Source organism: Anas acuta, chromosome 8, assembly GCF_963932015.1.
Source record: "Anas acuta chromosome 8, bAnaAcu1.1, whole genome shotgun sequence".
Taxonomy (NCBI): Eukaryota; Metazoa; Chordata; class Aves; order Anseriformes; family Anatidae; genus Anas; species Anas acuta.
In genome coordinates, this window is record NC_088986.1 from 25,332,232 (window position 1) to 25,349,339 (window position 17,108).

Below are 17,108 nucleotides of genomic sequence, written 5' to 3' on the forward strand. Positions count from 1 at the left end.
ATACATGCACTACCATACCTCTCTCATCAATAGTTAAAGGAACTCAACAATATTGTTGGCAAGATACTGCAAAAAGAGTTGAAGCAACCTCATGCTTGCATTAATTTTTATTTCAAAAATGTATAGATGGTAATTTCTTATATATCATATTCTCTCTGTCTAATTAAAGTAGAAGATAAAATATATCAGACTTGTTATTAGATCTAGACATGAAACAGTTAACAGCAGTGCACATGCCAAGGTTTTAATAAGGCTTAACAATAAAAAGCTTCAATCCTCCACTTTCACTAGATTTTGTTGTTGTGGTTTTCCCTTGCTTAGGGCAATCCATCTGTTAATGTTGACTTGCAATATAGTTAAGCTCACACACGTATAAAAAGCCTAGAACAGCTAACCTAAGCAAGAGTAAGCTCAAAAGAATATTACAGAGATAGAACAATTCATCTTAGGTAAAGATTAATTGTGTGTATGCAAGTGTGCATGCACACAGGCACAAGTGTGCTCATGTTATTTTTACTTTATTTTTTTTAGGAAAGATTTTCAAAATGCAAATTATAGGAGGGCAAGCTGACCACTACAGTTTGCAATAACACATTGAATTATTTATCCTCCAATTAGATTTTGACAGCTATTTTACATGCTACGATTTGTTTTGATTTACCGTTTTGTTGTTGTTGTTGTTTTGTTTTTTAAAGCCTATTGCCGATCTGGCAAAAAAAATAATATAATAAAACCACTATGACAGAAGTGATAAAGCTTAGTAAATATTCATTGTTAAAAACCGCTCTGCACTGTGACCAGTGCTGGTATTCTCCCTGGGCCAAACTGGCCTTGTTTTCAATAAAACCAGAGAAGTATCCTTTCCCTTGAGCCCTGTTAGGCTGAGGCTGCAGTTGGAACTGTCATCTTCACACAAAAGCAAAGGGGCTGGGTTTTACAAACGCAAAGCCTAATTGGGAGATCTTCATGGCTGTACCCTTGACATTTATTAAAGCCTCATCAACAAAACAGGAAATAACCGTACTAATTAGCAGACCCACATACAAACTACTATTTATTGGGGTAAAAGCAGATTCACTTTCTATTGTAAAGCAAACATCCCCAGCCCCCCAAACCCCGTTATAAACCAACCTTTAAAATGGTCTTTTAGAGCGAAGGAAACTTTTGTATCATACACAATGTTTCAAATGAAATACACTTTACAGTATCTCAGATAACTATTAGTTGGTATTTAATTGTTTCCAAGCACTGGAGAATGAATAGCTCAACATATACATCAAACATGACACAAAATGTAGTAACAAATTCCTTATATTTACAAGTTTTAAAATAATATGAAAGAGAGAGAAAGTGCAGAGGTGCCTCTAGATTGGAACAAAATTATTAAAAAGCACTCTCTTCTGTTTGTTGTTTGTTTAGGTTTTGAGGGGATATTCAAATACATTGATGTCGCAATGTAATCAATACCCAGTCCCTATTTTAGATATCTATCAAAGTGCATGAACTGCCAGGTTAGCACTACTACTGCTATTGACACTCAAGGGTACTGTTTCAGAAATCTGGGGGGAAAGGTTCATCTGCAGCAATAAACAGTTACAGAAAAAATATTAAATTTTTTAATAGTAGCAAACAATGAGATTCACTTGTTTTATGCTACAGATTCAGAACTAAATCATAGTCTCTCTTATGCACTTGTGAATATCTACATATATTTTTTATTTGGGCGTAAAGTTTAAAATTAGCACCTAACTATAAAATAAATTGCATTTATTTTATCTTATTCAAACACTTAAAGGGGAAAAAACAAACAAACAACAACACAAAAAAACGTAAGAGAAGCAACAGCAGACTTATTTGGGGGAAATCTTTGCTTTGTTTACTTTTGGGGAGGAGGAAAACAGTGTAAACGAGAGGGGAAGGCAATGGTGTAAGACCAGAGTTCCAGGGAGAGACCACCCTGCTCCTTCCCCCAGCCTGGGCTCAGGTGGCATCTGGGAAGAGAGCTTAGAAGACCTGGGACATGCTGGATGCAGCACGGCTAGACTGTGGGCCATTAGTTACACTGCTTTGCCTGTAAACAAACCCTATACATGTACATACCTGTATGTGTGTGTATATACATGCATGTGTAATACGTATAAATGCATACAGAGCTATGGAATTACACGCACTCTTTATGTCTTGTTTTCAAAATGACTGACACAAACAGCAATAATATTGGGATTTAGCACTATACAAACAAGCATACAGAAATTTAATTGTTGTGCCAGAACAAGACTTCAAGAGAAATGCTAAATTGCATGGAGGTAAATCATATTCTTTTGTAACCCTAGACTCCTGTACTTAGCAGCAGGCAGGACTACTACCATACTAGTAAAACACTGCTTTTATTTCCTTAATAAAAGCAGCCTATAGAAATTCACTGACTGTAAGAGTACATTTGTGTTACATGTTTACACAGATACATACAATTGTAGATCGACCACACTAATCTGCCTATTTTGGTGTGGTGTGCTATATATTAAAATAAGTTATCAATTAGAAGTAATATTATAAGAACCCATTCCTGTTATTAACATTACAGTTCTAGAGTCATACACATAGCAAAGGATATCTTCTGTTCTGATACCCAGTGAAGAAAATGTGCTGTACAGAAGTTCCTGAAGGAACAGAGGCACCACAGTTGCCTATGCATAAAAATACACTGAGGGCACATAGCTTAACACTTTATCACTGGCTTTAAAGGGATCATGAAAACATGTACAAACTAAACACTGCCTAAATAATTAAAGCAGAAAATCCTTTTGTTGTTTATAATACTACAAAAAATAATGACTTAACCCTAATGTACAATTTCAACATTATTTAGCAATAATCTGTATCAATTTTACACTACATTTCAAAAACTTTAGGGATAAAACTGAACTAATTCAGAACTAAATTGATTACATGCACAATTCAGTGTTATCATAGCGCTATCTAAAGTTTTTAAAAAAATGCTACTATATCAGCTGGCCTGCATTTCTGTATTTTGTATCTGATGAAAATATATGCAGTAAAAATCCACATATAAAAATTCATTACAGGCATTAAAAGTACAATATAGCATAAAATCTATACCCACACATTAAAATTCACACATACACAGGCATTTGTTGAGTAAAACAGTATTACAATACCTACTTTATAGATATCTTTGAGATAAAACCATCAAAATGAATGCAGAGATATTAAAACACTTTTCCAAAGTTGAAACATTACACCTGTTACTGCAATTCAAGACTAGAACGGATTAGAGAACAAAAGGGTAAGAGATTGACACCGTATTAACTAGATGACTTAGTAAACTAGTAAGTCGTAACTATCTGAACAAGGCTAACAGCCATGCAACTGTCAAATCAATTTATTATAAATGCAATATTGATGAGTCCAACTATAAGAAACTTATTAAAAAAGCTTAACACAGATCTGTGAATAGAGCAGAAGGTGTTTTTTTGTGAGAAGCCGTTATCAAAAACAGCATTTAAGTCTAAATTAAATCTCAGATCTATACTGATAAATCTCCTGTTTCCCCCCCACCTCAACAGGGATGAAGCATGAATAGCATTTTTTTTCTACTTTTGAGCAGTATACTATGACAGAAGTATTACTATAAACATAGCCTTTCAATCACACTATTTAAACACAGACAGTAATCTTAAACAGATTCACTGGTGCATTACAATAGCTGGAAAAAAATTTACTCATAATCATATGAATAAGGACAGAAGTTTCAGGAGCCTTACCTGTGCAAGTCTTCGTTTTTCTGAGTTTCCTCTTTTCTCATTATGCGATGTGTAGACTGAAGCACTCTGTACTGCACCAGTGCTGCAAGTTCCATACTCTTCCTCACTCTCCTATGCAACAAAACAGATTTAAATTTCTTTATTTATAATCATTATCTGCAAATGTACCCTTTACATTATGCATGCAGAAAGCATTCAAAATTATCTTGCCACAATCCATTACTGTCATGAAAATACCATCTGTAGTAAGAAAATCAAATTTAGCCTTTCAAGAAGCCAAATTATCAACATTGTCATTTAAAAGATGAATTGTTCAAATGTCTAGGAAGTATTTTTGAAAGCTTTCTTTAAATAGCATAAAGATATTTTTAAAATGCTTCTTTCTTCCTAAAGAAAAATCTCGAGTGGAAACAAAATGTTCAGGCGATGCAGCTACAAAACATGTAAAATGCCTTTTCTGATATTTCTGCAATGTCCCTTTTGCAAAATGAAACTATGTCTTCATTTTTGAACACTTCAATTGTTCACATACCTTACAAAACCAAACCAGACAACTACACCTTCTGAAATACATTGCACTGTAAGATTTCCATCTCAAATTCTCAGCTTGAAGCAAAGGCTTCAATTGTGATATCAAAGCAATCAACTTTATGAAAACATACATGCTGTTAATGTATCTTTGAAGACCTCTGTTGTTTTATGATAAAATATGCAAACAATAAAGAGATTATTCAGTGGATGCATCGAATGACAGATAGTTGCCAGAGGGCTCGTTATGAAAAATGTATCGTTGAACAAAGGGCTAAGCACATTTCAAAAGTCATTAAAAACACAAATCTCATGCGATTTGTAAAGTATAAGCTTCAAACATACATGAAGCAAGGTAAGAAAGTAAAAAATGTACTACATACCTTGTGTTTCAACTTACTCCTCACTTCTTGTATTCCTTGCCTTGCGTGATTTTTTGCCTAGAAAATTAAAAGACTTAGGTAGCTCTGTAAGACACTGGCTGTAGTCATGGAACATGCCTTAAGATACCATACTTATTTTACTTATTTTTTCTCTACTTATTTTTTACTTATCTTTTTTACATACCAGGTGCTATGAAAAGAAGGACAATAATCTATCACAAATTTCATATGTGCTTTGTCAGTATGTTTTATGTATTCGTGCTTTATCAGTATATTTAAGGTGTTTTTTCAGTACATGCATGCCAGTGTTGTAAAAACATATATGCTAAAAAAATCTCTGATATTACTGAAGACGAGCTAAAAATGGTCTTTAACATCAGTTCTTTTTTGCAAGTGGTCCTTTAAATTTAAAAGGCTATTTTAGCAGCAAGGCATGCTGGAAAAATGTTAAGATTTTCAAGATGACTGTTACAGTGTTCCAGTCTGGCAACTTGCAGGGCAACATCAATCTTAAGAGAAATGAAGTGATTTCATATGCAGATGGAGATTTCGCCCAGTGTTGCTGAACAGAATAGTGCTGCTATTTAGGGGAGAATTCTGTATGTATTAAAATAGTCAGCTAAGGATCACTGTAGCATAGAAAACAGCCAAGAATGTTCTTCAATAGAGAAATGAATTATCAGTACAGGATACCATGTACATGTGAAAAAAAGAAAGAATGAGGGAGGGAGAGAGGGAGATAGAGAGGAAAAAACAAGTATATATTGTGGTGAAGGGAACAAAAACAAACAAACAAAAAAAAACTAAGCCTAACAGAAGGGGTATTTTGCCTATATGAATACGGTTAATATAGCAAAGAGCTAGAAAAGTTTTCAAGATTGCCTTAAAAATAGGACGTTTTAAAATATGGTTGGGGGCATAAATCTGTGGAAACCACCTATTTTTGTACATTTTTCTGTACCTGGAAATTCAGAAAAAGAAAATCATTTTCTTGATTCAAGAGGTCAGAGAGTCTTTTTGATCCTTAAATCATACATCTATAAGCTCAATAACAGCACAATGGGGTGCCATGTAGCAGATGCTAAACTGAGAGCCACTTTTAACTTTGCAGTTCACACTCACTGCATTTGGATGCACTTAGGAGTGCTTTGTTCTAACACTGAGGGATGGTATCAATCACATTATTTACTCAAGGCTACCAAATAGTTATGTAGCAACTATGAAATGCATATTTCATTTCTCTAGTAGTAGGCTAGAGAAGGGCAACAGTATGAGAAATTAAAGGAGAATATCGTAAACAGACAGATCCTTAAAAAATTTACCAGTGTTCCTTAGCATAAACAGCAGTTCACTTAGAAGAATCTTGATTATCAAAGACAATTACCAAAATTGAGTGCTGGGAGATCATGTAACCACTGCCTAAGCTAATATAAACCAAAGAATAATAATTTCCGAATAACCCATTAATGAATAATTTTTTGAATTATAAATGAGTACATGAATATGAGTTATATTTAATTTATTTACCTGTTTTTCTCTTCATGACTGCTGTGTTTTGCAATTGATATAAAATTAAAAATTCTCTTTGAGAACTTTACTTGAAGTATACTAGCTTAGACTGATGTTCTGATTTATTCAGGACTACTTATTATGCATCCAACTATTGAAACAGTTGGAAGAGCAAAAAGGAAGCTAAAAGTCTTTTCTCATATATCTAAAAATCTAACCTTAAAATACTTCCCATTTCATTTTAATCTCTTGCCTTTTTTTTCTTTCCATACCAGATAGTACCTTTTAATTTAACATGCTTTATTGGTTAGGCAGTATTTTAGACCAAGATATTTAAAGTTTAAAGGTATAAGCATTATATAGATAAACATGAGTATTCTGATATGATTTTTAAAACAGAAAATGACAAAAAAGACTGCTGCATGCATTTTTGATGCTCTACCACCTCTTTACAGTAGAGTAGCACTTAGTGCCAAAGAGAAATTCCATCTGTGTAAGCCAGGAGTCCATTTGTCCTGCACCATCTTCTGAATAGAGAAGATTTTCTGCATATGTTAATACTACACATGTTATAACTACATACTGTAACACTGTATTTATAATTAAATGTAAATTTACAGAATGTTTTAGATTCATGTTAACTTTCCAATGCATGAGTTGCTACCGGACCTTAGTGTAAATGAGAATTTCTATTTTCAGTGTCCATATTTTGATCATGTTGTCATCATGTTAGGATTAATTTACAACCATGTATCAACCACCTAAATGATATTCAAATAAGCTCCCAGTGTGTATTATGATTGCAACAATAACAGTGCATTGACACTTTGAAAATATCTATTGTTATGTACAAGCTATCTGTAAGACACTGAACCAGTTCTAAACCCTGGTGCTCTATGAGAAAACGAATGAAGCCAAAAGCATTCTGCAGGCAGAAGTGTTTTTCTGCAAAACTTTTGTAAAATACTTCAGTTTTTCAGTATTCAGGAAGAATCAGAGGTGGTAGGTAGTTATGACATTTTTACGTAATACTTATTTGATATAGATATCTTACAAATTTATATGCTGTTTTCACAGCCGGAGTGGCTTTGGTCATTGCTGTGTTGATCATTGCACCACCTTTCTGCAATGTACAAAACATTGTATATTAGTAAGATTTATAACATAAGTCAAAAGTTAAGACAACATCAAGGAAATCAACAGTGTGCCATAAAGAAATAACAATCTTAAATTAGTAAGAATAACCACAGCTGTGTTTCCTCCACAACCTACTTTCTGCAGATACAGGAGGGTTACAGTATGTCATTATCATAGCTGACACATTTATCAATGCATTCTAACAGAATGATGTATCTTCATTCTTCATTCACTGTTACCATTTCAAAATCAATTCAGAAGTTCTGGCTATTCTTCATGTGCTCCTATCTTATATTATGTAACTCCGAAATACTTTGACCTGAAATAAATAACTAATCACACAAGAATTCTGTTAATCTAAAATAATATATTTTCCTAATCCTGAAGAATAACAAGGTTACAAGGGTCTTCTGCTAGTCAAACTATACAAATCTATATTAACTATATTGCTGTTTACTAGAAGTGATAAACTTCATATCAAATTGTGTTGTCACAACTAATTCACAGTTACGGAATGCAGTATGATAGGGAACACACTGAAACTCTTCTGTATGTTTACAGAAGCACCTTGTGTGTTTACGCATTTGTTTTAAGGATGGGACTTCTTTTTCACCAAGAAAATAAACAACATATAATTCTTGCATATACCAAAGATATGTTGTTTACTATAGAATATTCTTATACTTTCTTTCCAAATGAACTAACACTTACCATTACATACATACATATAATGAAGAGGACAAAGGCTTAAAGAAAAGGCAGTCCACGATATAGGTTGTTTGTTTGTTTGTTTGTTTTTAAGTTTGTTTTCTTTTTCTTCAAAAATAAATTACTTAACCAACAAAATATTTATACCTTCACTGTATCCATCCACTGCTGATAAGATCTTGAATTTCCTGAAATTAAAATGGAACATAAATCAAAATCAAACATACATTCAATATTTTAAGTTTCAACTCTCCTTACAATCTGCATAAAAAGTTCTGTTAGAGGATTATTCATTAATTTGATTCTTCACAGATAGACATGATATTTAAAGATAAGAACATATGTACACTAAGAAGAAAAACAGTTCTCTTATTTAATGTTTTCTGTTTTATTTGTAAAAGTTTCTCTTCACCACACACTTTTTTTTTTCTTTTTCTTTTTAACTCCAATTGAGGTACAAAGCAAAATTAAAAGTACAGTAACATAATGCTAAAAATTCTAAAAAAAATAAATACACCAGCATGAAGAAAATAACATATAAATGAACTTCATTCAAGCATAATGATCCCCCTGGGTAAACTTTCAAGTAAGACAATGATATGGACTGCAGATGGTACCCAAGGAAAGATATCCCAGAGAAAAAAAAACAACAGAGAAAAGCCCAAGGATTATGGCATCACCATGTCCTCGTGTAGGAGAAATTATTGTAAAACATTAACTGTATCTACTTTCCTTTTTTTTTTTTTATTCAATATTCACATATCATCTGGCCCATGCTGTCACTCTTTCCATGTCTGAGCTGTATCTTTCATGGACCGTGACTTAAACAATTACTAGAGATAGTACAAGAGACCACAGAAAATCACCAAGTTTTAACTGTCTAGTACTTGGGTAGAGACTTAAGAGACGTCAATAAATACAAAACCACAACAACAAAAAATCAGTATATATTCGTTTACAGAAAGGCAATGCTAACACTGCATACCCTGAGCCAGAGTTGAAACTCCTGACAAGAAAATGCAGACCCTTGAAATAAACAATTATGAGAACAGAGGTTCAAAGGCTTTAACTTTTTCACTGTTTTCTTGTACTACTAGCAATGACACTAGTACCATTTAGGGAAATAAATCTTGACCAGGTAACTGAAACAAAAATGATTTATAAAAAATAAAGGAATCAACATTTTATTTTCCAATTTCCAGTTTGATTTTCTCAACTGGTTTAGTTATGATTGCATATGTGGGAAAATGTGAATTTAAAAAGATATTACTTAAAAAACATTTTCCATTTGATTTTGTACCTTTTAAATTATACTCTCTATACCACAGAATACATTCACTTGTTCATTTCACAGCTTATAGCTCGCTATCTTTCTGTGATGTTTCTGAATGCGAGGTTCCACCTACGGTATTTTGTTTTTTTAATTTTGGACCACCTGATCAAGTGGATGGGATTCCACTCTGCAAAGAGATCATAGTTCTACTTCTTTAGTGTCACAAAACACCACCTTCCATTGCATGCATATTGTTAGCCCTGCACTTCATAATGATAATGAGAAGGCAGTTATGTAAATATTGAATATATGTTCTAAGCAATTTGTCCACAACTTGGCAATATACAGCTTGTCTGACTTGAAAAGTATGCACACAGTGCAATCTAAGCAAGAATGGCTCCTGAAGCCAAGTACCCCCTTGCAAGCATGACCAGGTGAGATATGGTTCACAAGCTGCCAGAGCATGGCCCAAAAGCAAACTTTATCTCAGTTTTAATGTAGTTTTATTGCAGCCTCTTGACCCCCTGACTGCAGTGAGCAAACGGACTCCAAATACTGACATCACCTATCTGAGTAATGGATGCTCAATGCCTACAATCTGTTTACAGAGCAGCCTAAGTTACACCATAATGGCAGAAAAGAAGCAAATCTCTGTTTAACTTAACTGCACTTTAATCAAGAAAAAAAAAAAAAACACAAAACAAATAAAAAAAAAACACAAATTATGTGCCATTATGTGCCAGATCACAGCACAAGACACAGAAGGCAGGAGAAGGCACTGAAAATCTTTAACAGAAGGACTGATGTACTCTGAGTATAACAAAGGTGTTCTGCAGAAGGTAAAGATGATTCTGTACCACTCCATGATTCCTGTGTGTGTGCCAAGTTATCTCCTCTGTGAATATGCACACATAGGGCAGCTTTGTGAAGGATGTCCATCCAAACCTGCCATGTGCAACTTGGTGGATTTGTTCAAATCACAGAACTTCCATTTATTAAGGACACTTTTACTCTACTTTCAAGATTGACCATAAAATAGTACTTGTGCTGTGTCATGCATGTTGTCATCTAACACTTCAATAGCAAATATGGTACCTTAAAAAGCAATATAGCAGATAGAGCATATAAATGTTTAACAGGAAACTATTCAATAATCCTGTAATAATCAGAAATAGATTCAGTACACACTCTTCTACATGGGTTAACTTTTAAGCTAACTAGTGTAAATAAGTGTTAAAAAAAACGGCAGTGAATACAACCAAGGGAAACAGCGCAAGGAATAATACCTTGGTTTTCTTTTTAATGAAGAGGGTATAATTTTCAATATAATTTTCAACGTTCCTCCTCAGATGATAGATAAATTTATTTATTTATTTATGAGTAACACACTTGCTAGAGTTAGTATTCATCTAAACAGTCAGGAAATCATTATTTTCTGCACCGCAGTAATAATTAGATGTAAAAAAGAAGTTAGGAGTGTTTTTGAAAAATGTTAACTATCTAGAAAAAAATCGGCAGGACAAATTTCAAGATTATTTTTAAATAGCTTGCATAGAATTTATCAAGCCATATAAACATGCAGATAACATGCAATTAGTGACGTGCATAGTGACATTTCATCACTTCTTGAAATCAAAGTATTATTTTACTGGATTAAAACAATGTATCTTGATTTAATACTGACATAACTATATTCATACTAATACATGTCCTAGCAGTGATTTGTTAAAGGCTAAAACCTTTCCAAGAATGAATGGAAACACTGAGAGAGTAAAAATACGACTTCTAAAATTTATAGGATATCATAAGGACATCACCATGTTGAACAGCTCTCAGAGAAAAACAACCAATAAGTATACGCAAATTAGAACTGTACCTCCACAAAAGCCTCCTGTTGTGATTTCTTCTTCAAAAACATCGGAGAATCCCCTTCCTGCATTTAATTTTGATAGTCGACCATCAATAAACTGAAAAAAAAAGTCACACTTTGTTGGCCCTTCTATTTTTTTTAGAGTGTTAGAAGTTTAAGTGTATATGTTACAAGGGAATTTGTGCTTTCAAGATAATGTATGGCTTCAGGATACTGTATTGCTTTTAGACGGATTTTGCAGCTACAAGCATCAGAAATGTCTGAATATCAGACAAAAATATCACTGTACTTACAGAGTTTCTGCACTTTTTATGCATATTGAGTAAATTATATGTATTGTGCAAAATTTACTAATAAATTTGTAAAATTTTATAGCCAATGAACGTTCAAATCAGTTTGTTCAGAGTACTTTTGATGACTTTCAAGTTTTTCTTCCTTTTCTCATTGCATAAAAGTATTTTATTTCCTTACAAATGCTAGCTCTGCATAATCATAATCAATAAAAGACAGCTGAGAAATCCTTGATGTTCTGCTCCAAAGTCCAAAGGTTACTCCTTATCGTAAACAGAAAGCTACATCGTAAACAGACTTCCTTTTCTGTAGACACATCAATGGGTCCAAAGTAAAACTTGTTGAAGTGCACAGAACAGTTCCAGAATAGCTAGAAACATTTCACCCCGTGCAGTTCAAAGACACAATAGGCTACGATGTCTAATCAATTCCCATTAAAAGTTCAATATATATGTTTTACGTTAGAAGTGACCCTATATGGACAGTTAAGTGAGGGGAAATTGGAGCAAAACAGTCTATACTGAAACACCAGAGGATTGCTGTGGCTTGGTTTCAGAAATGGTAGCAGCAGCGACTTGATTTTGATTGCCAGCACGTAAGCTAACTTGAAGGACCTTCCACTCCTGTGTATGGGAATATGACACACAAAATATCAAAACAAAGTAAGGCATGATGCCAAGGCAGACACCTAAGATTCTCTCCACCCAACTGAGCACAGTTCAGGGTTTCGTCTGCTGTATTTCTGAAGTTCTAACACATCTGTTTGCCATTTTTTAACCAGTAATTTAGTTGCATCTACAGGTGCATATTAAAATAGTCATGCTTACGCACAGGTTGCAGCTGCATTAGTAGTCAGATTTACATCCAAATAATGTGTGTAGATAAAGACTGAAATTATTCAGATAGGCCAGAAAGAGTCAAAATAAGATAGCTAATGATTAAACCTCTCAGAAGAAATGCAAACATTCTTTTCAAGATTTAACAGGGTTCAAAGAATTACAAGCATATTTTTAAAGGTTTAAAATCCTTTCAAGAAGCAATCTCTCCTTTTTTATTTTGAAAAGGCTAACTCAAGTCTGAGAGATAAGTGTGAAAGCACTTTTCCAATTATACACAGTTCATCTTGTAGCAAGAAATATGAGTTATTCCCTGGTACTAAACAGTACATAGGAACTGACCAAAATTAATTATTTGGTTATGTCATATATTACTACAGATTATCCAAACAATGTCAGTGACAATCTGATGCTTGTCAATGAGCAGACTAGTGACATGAAACAAATTACATTCTAAGAATACAAAAATTCCAGCAGCAATAATAAGGCAAGCACAAAGATAACCAGTCCTTTCTCTTTCTTGTCTAAATTCCTTTTTTTTTTTTCTCTTCATTTTCCTCCAAGTTGGCTTTTTTCCAAATATGCTGGGTTCATGGTCACACACTATGGGATCACTGGATTATTTCACAGTAAGAAGAGAGATAAGAGCATCTTTAGCTACTGCTGAGGGAAGGAGAGAAAAGGAGAGGAAGCCTTGGAACAGAAAGGTGTTACTTCTTTGGGGAATGTTATGAACTCATTCCATACTATAAACTAACATAAGATTTACAGATATTCAACATTTGGTAAAATTCTATCAACAGCAGGCTGAGACACTGACTGAATTTTAGTTTTTAGAGGACTAATCCAATTGAGTATTTAATGTAAATACTGACAAACAGATCTGCTACCAAAAATATATTTGAATTATTTAAAGAAAGAGATAGTGCTACTAGCTGTATTAGTAGTTATTACTTTTCAGTAAATTACAGTTATGAGTTGCATTTTAATCACTGCATGAAACGAACAACAGCACTTGCAGTCATACATACACTGTATGGTTTTTTCTTCCTATTTTTCAAAGCCATACACCCTTGGAAAATCAGGGCCTGTTAGTTCAAGTAATTCATTTTCTTATTTTTAGATCCAGAGACCCCCTGCTTAACTACCACTTTATTGAAAAACAGTAACTCCAATGCTACTCTTGGTTTCTAGCTGACTAAAGATAGAACTACCATACTTAAATAATTTTGAATTCTGAAAATAAAATATAGACCTTGTTGCATAGCTGCTAAAAAGTGGGGGTGATGGAGGAGAGATGATGTTTTGTGAGCTAAACCCAATTCTTTATTTAGGCAGCAGTGAAAGTTACAAGTAAATTCACCAATTATTAAGGACAAGAATTTGGTAGAAGCAATGAAAACATCTTACTTTCCACACAACAGCAGCTCAACACATTCGGAAAAAGAAAGCTCTCTCAGGAAGCTTGCAAATGAAAACTGAAATTACTAGTGTTAATAATTTGCTTGAGTCACAAGACTTGTGACTCTTCATGTCCTAATCACATAATCATTATTTATTTTTCTAGATAGCATTCCCTGGCATCTTAGAAACAATTACCAAAAACTGTTGTGGATTATTTTATTAATACAATTATATTGCTTAATGAAATAGTTTAACATCAGTTTTCATTTTAAATCCATAAATTAAGTAATATTATCCCCGTACATTCAAAAGAAGTATTTCACATGTGGGGTGCTATTATTAATTGCTTATATTTGAAGTTTGATTTAAAGATCATCTACCATCAGTGTTACCCTCATTAAAGAAGGGGGGTGGAAGGAAAAGATGTAATGAAAGTATACAGAATGTTAAATCAGGAACTAAGAATATTTATTCTACAAAAAATAGTTATTTACTTTATATGAAAAAATAGAATATGATTAAATATCCCTTATGTAAGAATAATAATAATAATAATAATAATAATAATAATAATAATAATAATAATAATTATTATTATTATTATTATATTTAATTATTATTATTATTATTATTATTATTATTATTATTATTATTATTATTATTATTATTATTATTATTATTATTATTAAATCTTTCTAGGGCAGAAGACAGCTTAAAAAACTACCAGGAAAATATGATAAAAAAAGAAATTCAGATGTTCCTATAGTTTTGATTCATATCAGGGTATTTATTATAAGTGACTTCTATGGATTCCTGGCATATGTATGTTTTGTATAAACACTTTGGTGTGTTCAGTTTCAGAGCAATGAAACAGTCCTTTTCAGCTTCCAACAATGCAAATGCTTCGACATCATTTAAAAGACATCTCTAAATTATGAGTCAGAGAATGGTTTGAGAAAAAGATCTCATTTAAGCTTCATAAAAGAGGCTAGGCATGCCCCCTGCCAAAATACTCTGCTTCAATTCAGTAAAAACTATGATGCTGGAAAAGGAAACAAATATAAAAGGGCTAATGAGAATGAGATATAGAAATGGACATTTTAACAACTTACAAACAACACTAAAGTTAAAAAAATAAACAATACCTCTGTCATATGATTATAAAGATACCAATACAGACAAAAAATGTTAATCTATTAAGGTAAAGGAAGCACAGTAGAAGCAACAGGACCATTACTTAAAAAACAAAGATTGTGATAAGTGCTGGTTTGTCAGTTTGCTCTTAACAGTTTGATTAGGCTTTCAAACATGTTTGGAAGTGGAAAAATGGTAAATGGGAAAGTGGAATGTTATACCACATCGGTTATCAAAACACAGGTTCTCACAGATTCTTTGACAATTAATTTTCTAGATAAAGGAAATGCACGTTATCTGTATGAAAGAAAAGCTTTGTGCCTTTACCTTAAAATATTAGTTAAGATCAATTAAAAGCTAAATACTTGAACAGTACCTGAACTTTAAGTCAGGTGAAGACTTTCTCAAAAAGAAGATAACAGCTTATAATAAAAGGGAAAGCATCAGACTGGAAGCAGAAGTAATGGTATTTAAGGACAAGTGTTGGACTGATCCTATTTACAGGGTAATTAATGATTTTCATACAAAAGACTGGTATGTGCTAATGCATGGACATCCTTGACAGAAAGCACATCAAAATAATAACAGAAGGTAAAAATGGATGATGTTGAAAGTGAAAATAGCCTGAATGGGAAGAACATACAAATAATTACACATTTTATTCCCACAGTGATTTCCTAGTAATTTGGTGAAGAGATACTGCCAACATCCAAAATGAAAAAGAGTGGTTAAATAAGAGGAACCAACAAGTTTTAAGGGGGGGGGGGAGGGAGGAGAATTGGGGAGGGGAGATGAAAAACCTACAAAGTAAAAAAGAGGACAGAGCAAAAAATTTTATAAAATGGCATAAAAGTGTATTTAAAATACCAATTTTCTGCTTCTAAGAACTATTTTTTACTTAAACAATTACTTTTTTTCAAGAACAGAATAAAATACAGTTTATTCTGTTGAACAAAACCTTGAAAACAGCTCATTTGTCACTGGGAAGAGCTAGACAAGATGCAGCTGGGCTGAGCATTAGCTGAAGAAGTAGGAGTAACATTTCACAACAAACTAGAGAAATGAAAAAATGTTTACTACCAAACCACCACATCATCAAAATTGTTAGTATTTCCTAATCCTCTGTAATATATTATTTCCTTTAGTGGGAATAAAATTAAAAACAAGCTATAAACAATCTATAAACTGATTCTTTTTAATTGAACACACTAAAATGTAATGGGTAAGTTCAGAGCCATAATGACGAGCCCATTTATTTCAGTGGAGTTAAACCTTTTTGTTACAGCTTAAGATAGTGCTACAGTAGTTTGACAATGATTTGCAAACTTCCCTTGTAAGCAACTTTCTGTTAAGAAAGTTTCATGCTAGCTTACAGTCCTAAAATATGCAAAGTGTAAACACACTTTACTACTTCTTCCCATTTCAGTCATATGTACTAGATATTAGAAAAGGTTTCAGATTTTTCACGGTGAAGGAGCCCACTTCTATGATCTGTATTTCCTTAACTTTTATACAAGTAGAAAAAGCATTTTCACAGGACTTCTACAAATTATCATCCTTACATAAATCTTTTCTTTAGACATTAGCCTCTGATTAACACCAAATGTTTTTTGAAAATTAGAAGATTCTTTATACTATGAATTTCCCTTATCTATTATGGCAGTATATCTTCTTCAAAGAAGTCCACCAGATTACTTAAACACGAACTCCCATGCCTCAATCATTCCAGATACTTGCAAATAAATAACTACTCTGAGTCTTTCAGATTTTCCTCGATTTTTCACAAACCTAATAATAGGTTTCTTGATAGCTTTTTGATGCAATGAGGTCATGTAATGAAAAGGAGGAAAAAGATTTACAAAATAAAATGAAAGAAAAAATGATTTCAAAGACTGTGATTTCAAACTGTTACTGAGCTCTGCAAGGCATTCAACAACTTGTTCTCTGTTAGTTCAAAATCTGTATTAACAGATTAGCTAGAATATTCTTCAGGCTGCCCCTGTGGCTCAGGTTTGTAACATTCTCTGTGTGCATACTTAAGAAGTCCTAGCAATGAAAACTACTATTACAGTATGAATCCAGTTTTTAAATAAAATGCCACTGAAGTCCAATTTAAGCAAGCACTGTGTTGTTTAGGTTTTTTGGTCATGATCCAAGAGAGATGAAAATGAAGTTCCCCCATCAAGCTGGGAGATCCATGATTTTTCTTGTTTAGATGAGTTGCTGACTGGCACTGCAGAGATGTTGCAC

The 17,108-nt window shown here is 33.1% G+C and overlaps 1 protein-coding gene across 4 annotated transcripts in view; it reads right to left on the reverse strand.

The window, feature by feature from the left end:
• The window catches only part of DENND1B (DENN domain containing 1B), a 188,316-nt gene that overhangs the window by 20,280 nt on the left and 150,928 nt on the right, over positions 1-17,108 (reverse strand). For all 4 annotated transcript variants that reach the window (XM_068689753.1, XM_068689754.1, XM_068689752.1 and 1 more), the window contains 5 exons: positions 11,200-11,290; positions 8,198-8,238; positions 7,260-7,328; positions 4,697-4,753; positions 3,786-3,896 (listed from right to left, as the gene is read on the reverse strand). In XM_068689753.1, the coding sequence (XP_068545854.1) occupies positions 3,786-3,896; positions 4,697-4,753; positions 7,260-7,328; positions 8,198-8,238; positions 11,200-11,290 (369 nt within the window). The remainder of the gene's footprint in view (positions 1-3,785; positions 3,897-4,696; positions 4,754-7,259; positions 7,329-8,197; positions 8,239-11,199; positions 11,291-17,108) is intronic.